Below are 6,000 nucleotides of genomic sequence, written 5' to 3' on the forward strand. Positions count from 1 at the left end.
CATATCAACTTTTGTTGGGGAGGAAAAAACTATTCCCATAATCTTTTGTTGTTGTCATCAAAGGCTGTATGTCCAGTCGAACTATACAATATGTAAGTGGAAATTCAAGTGAGCCAAATTAGGCAGATACTAACATGGACATGTTGTGTGGCATGCCCTCATCTTCAAAAACCATCAACAAAACTATGCAAGGTCAAAGAAAATACAATCCAGACTACATTAAATGCAGATTCACTTTTAATGAGAATAAACATGGTCTGTGCAAGGTACAATGCATCAACGTGTGATGAATTATAGGCTGCCGAGAGCATAAAACCATCAAAATTTACTTGACATTTAGGGGGCTTACACAATGGCTGTTTAGTCTGAAAAGGAGCACAGTTCGCAAGAAAAATTGGTAATATGAAAGCTGTTTTGCGGAATGGGGAACTGACCATGGTACCAAACCTGAGTCTACCTGTAAGAGGTGGTCTGAGCTCGTTTGCAATGGAACTGTGGCACAGTTTGCATAAGTGAGAAAGCAACCTGTACTTGGGTCCGCACTTGCTCAGGAAGTAATATAACTTGTGCATGTATTTTTGCCGATGTAAGCATGACAACAACATCAGTTGCACAAAAACACACACACGTGCACCATGAGTGGCAGGGGAACATAAGCAGCACTGCAAATACATTGCTTGCAACCAGATGTCTCAAAAAACACTGTTTGTGAGAATAAGATATAGTCACCTTCTCCTGGACATGCATATCTTTCACTCTGGTGTGCATAATGATGTCATCAAATTAGTAAAAAAACACACAAATACAACGACTCGCGTTGTGTTCTCCATCATGTGCATGTTTGTGATGATGCAAGTTGATGACGGAAAAGCACCAGGGTTCGACAGAATCTGAAAGTGTCTGAAACCAGACCAACGCTCCAAGGGGTGCTGGGAACAATCACACACAGATTCGGACCACAGCAAACATGCCCAGTTTGAAAACCATCTTAGAAACCATGACTGTAAATAACACTTCTGCTATGAATGCACTTACAAAATTGTCAGTTTTCTTATTCAGCTTATTTTATGTTAATAATTTTGCATATTGCTGGACCCATGCAGTTCATGGTAAAATTAATAGACTTCAATGTTTGATTTTAAGAAAAGTTTTTGTAGTCTTTTCTACAATAAAAAATGTTGGTACTGTGATGAGTCACAAAGGGTTAGTTCACCCAAAAATTACAATTCTCTCATCATTTACTCACTCTCATGCCATCCCAGATGTTTATGACTTTCTTTCTTCCGCTTAACACAAACAAATATCTTTAGAAGAATTTCTCAGCTCTGTAGGTCCTCACAATGCAAGTGAATGGGTGCCAAAATTTTGAAGCTCCAAAATCCTCATAAGGGCAACATAAAAGTACTTCAGACGACTCTGGTGGTTAAACCCATATATTCTGAAGTGATTTGATAGGTGTAGGTGAGAAACAGTTCAATATTTAAGTCCTTTTTTTACTATAAATTCTCTTCCCTGCTCAGTCAATCTCCACTTTACTTTCACTTTCTCCTTCATCTGTTTTTGGTGGTGATTCACATCTTTCTTGCATATCACCCCCTAATAGGCAGGGAGGAGAATTTATTACAAAAAATTATTTAACCACTGGAGTCATATGGATTACTTTTATGCTCCCTTTATGTGGATTTGGAGTTTAAACTTTTTGGCACCCATTCACTTGCATTGTGAGGGCCTACAGAGCTGAAATATTCTTCTAAATATCTTAATTTGTGTTCTGCAGAAAAAAGAAAGTCATACAGCATCTGGGATGGCATGAGGGTGAGTAAATCATGAGAATTTTCATTTTTGGGAGAACTATCCTTTTAAGATTCTGTCGAATGTAAAATCTGGGTCCTGAAGCAAAACTAGTTGAGAACCACAGATCTAGACTTCAAAGCTGATGAAGTTAATGATAAAGTAATACTTGGTTTGGTCAGAGGGCAGTGGGTTTATGAAAAGTCTTCAATTGCTACATTTCATGACCAAGAAATCACACTGATTATGTTGCATTGTCAGAAGTGTCCACATTCTAATATCAGTGAAGGTTCCATTGCTTCTATGAGCTCACCTTCCTTCTCTTTGATTTTTCTCCTGGTTCAGTTTGACTGCTGTGGAGTGAACAGTCCAGAAGACTTTGAGGAAAGCCTCTTCAGGCTCATAAACCCCAGAGAAGTGGTGCCCGAGTCCTGCTGCCGTAGGGACAGTCACCTTGGTGAAGTAGGCTTCAGTAACAAGGACGAATGCCTGTTGGGCAGCATGCTGTACCGGAACAACAAGGTGGGCTCTCATACTGAACATCAGATCCCCTCTGCCTAGTCAGAAGCTCAGCTCAGATTCAACTAGAGCAGAAAAACAGGAAGAGGTGAGACCTTATTCACATTAGCATCTTGATTTTTGATGGGAATGAAAACGAGGCTGTGAGGGAGAAGCTAACTGTCTCTTCAATGAGATGCACAAATAAAGCTGTCAAAAAGCTCCTAGATTACATCTAATTTTCCACAGTTCACGTTGTCTAGAGATTTGTCTACTGAAATTTCTTGAAAATATATTTTTTCAATGTTTCTTCAGTGGAACGACCCCAAAACATTTTGAACAACTGTACAACCCTTTGAAGAGAATGTAAGTATGTCCCTCACATCCTTGTTGTCATTCCCATCAAAAATCAAAGATGGTGCTGCTGTGAATAAGGTCTGTAGTGTTACCACTTTTCAGCTTCAGCTCTCCTAATGCTGATTAGTGCTTTTCCATGTTCTCAGTGTCTAGGACCTTTTCTAAAAAGTTGCAAGGCTGTGGATATTTTCATATTCTTATTAAAGATCAACGTAGATTAATAACAGACTATATTTAAATGTCCGATAACTGAGTCACTGAATTGAATTTTAATTGTTTTATTACTGCTAAATAATGATCAGACTATAACAATAAATCCATAATATGAATTGTGAATATTTCATTATTTATTATAAAAATAATAATAATGACAATATTATTATAATAATTTAGTTAAAATGCAATGACATTAAAATATAAGGATAATTTACCTGTGAACACCAGTGAGTGTGTTTCCATGCACCCTAAACCAATACGCTAAAATCAGTGTATTAAAACATTTGACAATGTAACAAAACCGAGTTTATTGAGACAAATCATTGGATTATTCTCTACTGTTGACGTCAAAATGTAAACGGGCATGTACACTGCACTGGCACACTTTGGATAAGCTGTAAAGGTGCTTACATGCAACGCAAAATCAGGGTAATGGGCAAAAATCTGTTGCTTGGTTTGTGCTTAATTATTTATTCCCTTACCTGACAAAGGAATGCTGTTTAAGCTATTTACATGACCACATACGTTGACGGCTTAAGCATAGTGTAAGTGCATGTAAATGTTCTTATCGTTTCCTGTCGAGGGTACAGTGATGTAATGCCATTGTTGTGTGCTATTCTTTCGAGACCTCACCTGCCATGGTATTTATTTATTGGTAGACCCGTAATTATATTAAATAATAAAACCGATATCAAACTGATTATTGGTATATCTCTTAATACCTTGTGTTCTCTTTATGCTTGGTACAAACTAAGAATTTTCTTATGCTTATGTTTGTATTGGCAGGGCTGCTATTCAGCAGTTGTGGACTACTTTGAGATGTACATTTATGTGGCTGGTGCCCTGGCTATTGTTGTACTCACAATTGAGGTACAGTATGATATATCTGAATAGCTGATTAGATAATCTCTGTTACCCGTTTACTCAAAATGGGACATATGTTTAGAGAACGTAAAAGAAAGTTTTAGGATGTCACGTCAGAGCACCTAAGGGAGACAGACTTACCCATGGCCTTTAATTGAATAGATGCTGCCCTCGTGTGGTAATGCACTGAAAGTAGACAGCTTATTTGTGTGACCACAGCTAGAAGACAAGATGGTTAAAAGAGTTTGGAGCAATTTTTCTCAAGTGCTCCAAAGTCAGCTTAGAAATAGAATTAAATCTCAAGCTGTGAGAGCTTAAATGGATTTAATTAATAAAGTTATTTGACCAATAGAGGATGGAAGCATCAGTGATTGACTTTATGGCTGGCAATGTTGCTGTGTCCAAAGTAATTTTGCAAGCTTAAAATCTAGCGTGACTAAGAATTAATGTCTCTCTACTATTGTTCTGTAAGTCAAACAGCCAAAACGGTTTGAATGGTTCATCACTGTTTATTTCATTCACATGAATGAAATTTGTTTGTGTTGCTTTCCTCAACAGCTCTTTGCAATGGTATTCGCCATGTGTCTCTTCAGGGGAATCCAATAGTACATCGAAAGACTTTTTCAAAAACGCCACAAAATAAGAAAACTGAACCACTTTTCAAAGAATGTTTTACTCAGTTTTATATCTCTAAAATTATTAAGAAAAAAAATTATCTGTACTTCACAGCTGGACCTTTGAGGTACTAGGTAACAAAAAAAAAAAGAACGTTCTTTGAATACTGCAAATACGGGCTTTTTGCCAGAAAGTCCTTATGTAATTTTGACCAGGTATTAAAAACCAGATAAAGCCTGAATAAAGGATGAAGAAGATGGTGCTGCACTGATTTTGGATGAAGAATATTTATACTGAGTATGCTGGCTTGTTTGTATATGCATTTGTGCTTTTAGTAAATAAATAGACCAAACCACTTTCCTCTCACAACAAACTCATTGAATGCAAGCCTTCACAAGCACATTATATTAGTGTTGTATAGTCATGTGAATTTCCATTTTTATCTAATCCTGTGTGGGTGTGGTGGGATTTGTGTGTCTATGTGTGAGTGTATGTGTGCTAGACGATGGGTGTCCCTCTTCCCTGCTTGAAGACCAGCATCTTTCTTTTTTTTTTTTTTTTTGTGTGTGTGTGATGTTTATTGCAATAGTAATTATATGTGATTTTAGCTGAAATTGATGTGTATGCATTTGTATTGAAGACTAACATTAAATAAATCTCTGGTGAACCTTTTGCTCAGATTCTTTCAGTGTCTCTATTAACCAAAACATAAATTACACAAAACACATCATAAGCTGGACAGCAAAGAAGATTTTTTTTTTTATTTAGTTTTAATTAAAATATATATAGAAAAAAAATATAAACGTTGACGACTGAAGTCTTATCCACATTGAATGTATAGTATTACCACTTGATGACAATATTGCACTAGTTACACAAAGGAGTGTTGGGTGGTGTGACCCATGTACCTTTAGAACCTTTAAGAAAATGTTTTTATGATTTTGCAGAGCAGACTGCCAGAATGTTTGCGCCTGCTGCTGAAATTATTTAACAGTATTAACATATTAGTATATACAGTTGCAATTGAAATTATTCAACCCCCTTGACCAGCAATACATTCTGGTGATGTGAATTAAAACACATCAACTAAAACCTCAGTCAAAGTAAGTTTTTAATACACATTTGAGTGATTTTGTGAACAAAGAGTTCAGTTAACCCAAATTTTAAAATAAAAAATAACTAATTCTCTCCACGAATGTCATGTCAAAAATATTCAACCCCCAAAGTCAGTCATTTGTGGAGCATCCTTTATCCTTAATAACAGCAAATAAATGTTTCAGGTAAGTGTTCTCAGGCTTCGGACACCCCTCATTTAGAATTTTTACACATTTCTCATGAGCAAAAGCTTCCAGCTCATTGACATTCTTTGGATTCTGTGCTGCCACTGCTTCCTTGAAATCCCAACAAAGGTTTGCAATGGGATTATAATGATGGACTGAAAGGGCCATTTAAGGACATTCCACGACCTATCCCTGAACCAGATTTTGGACAACTTGGATGTATCCTTGGTGTTATTGTCTTGCTGGAAAGTCCAGTGATCACCGAGCTTCAATTTACACACTGAAGGCATCACATTTTTCATGCCAAAATGGCCTGATACCTGAAAGAATCCATGGTGTCAGGCACATTGAAGTGCCTTGGAAATGTACTTTTAGCCAT

The 6,000-nt window shown here is 36.8% G+C and overlaps 1 protein-coding gene across 3 annotated transcripts in view; it reads left to right on the forward strand.

Moving 5' to 3' along the window:
- LOC127416831 (tetraspanin-18-like) overlaps positions 1 to 5,003 on the forward strand; it is a 53,682-nt gene extending 48,679 nt beyond the window's left edge. For all 3 annotated transcript variants that reach the window (XM_051656394.1, XM_051656395.1, XM_051656393.1), the window contains 3 exons: positions 2,137 to 2,313; positions 3,649 to 3,732; positions 4,285 to 5,003. In XM_051656394.1, the coding sequence (XP_051512354.1) occupies positions 2,137 to 2,313; positions 3,649 to 3,732; positions 4,285 to 4,332 (309 nt within the window). In that variant the 3' untranslated portion in view covers positions 4,333 to 5,003. The remainder of the gene's footprint in view (positions 1 to 2,136; positions 2,314 to 3,648; positions 3,733 to 4,284) is intronic.
- The last annotated feature ends 997 nt before the right edge of the window (positions 5,004 to 6,000 follow it).

Source organism: Myxocyprinus asiaticus, chromosome 26 (genome assembly GCF_019703515.2).
Source record: "Myxocyprinus asiaticus isolate MX2 ecotype Aquarium Trade chromosome 26, UBuf_Myxa_2, whole genome shotgun sequence".
Lineage (NCBI taxonomy): Eukaryota > Metazoa > Chordata > Actinopteri > Cypriniformes > Catostomidae > Myxocyprinus > Myxocyprinus asiaticus.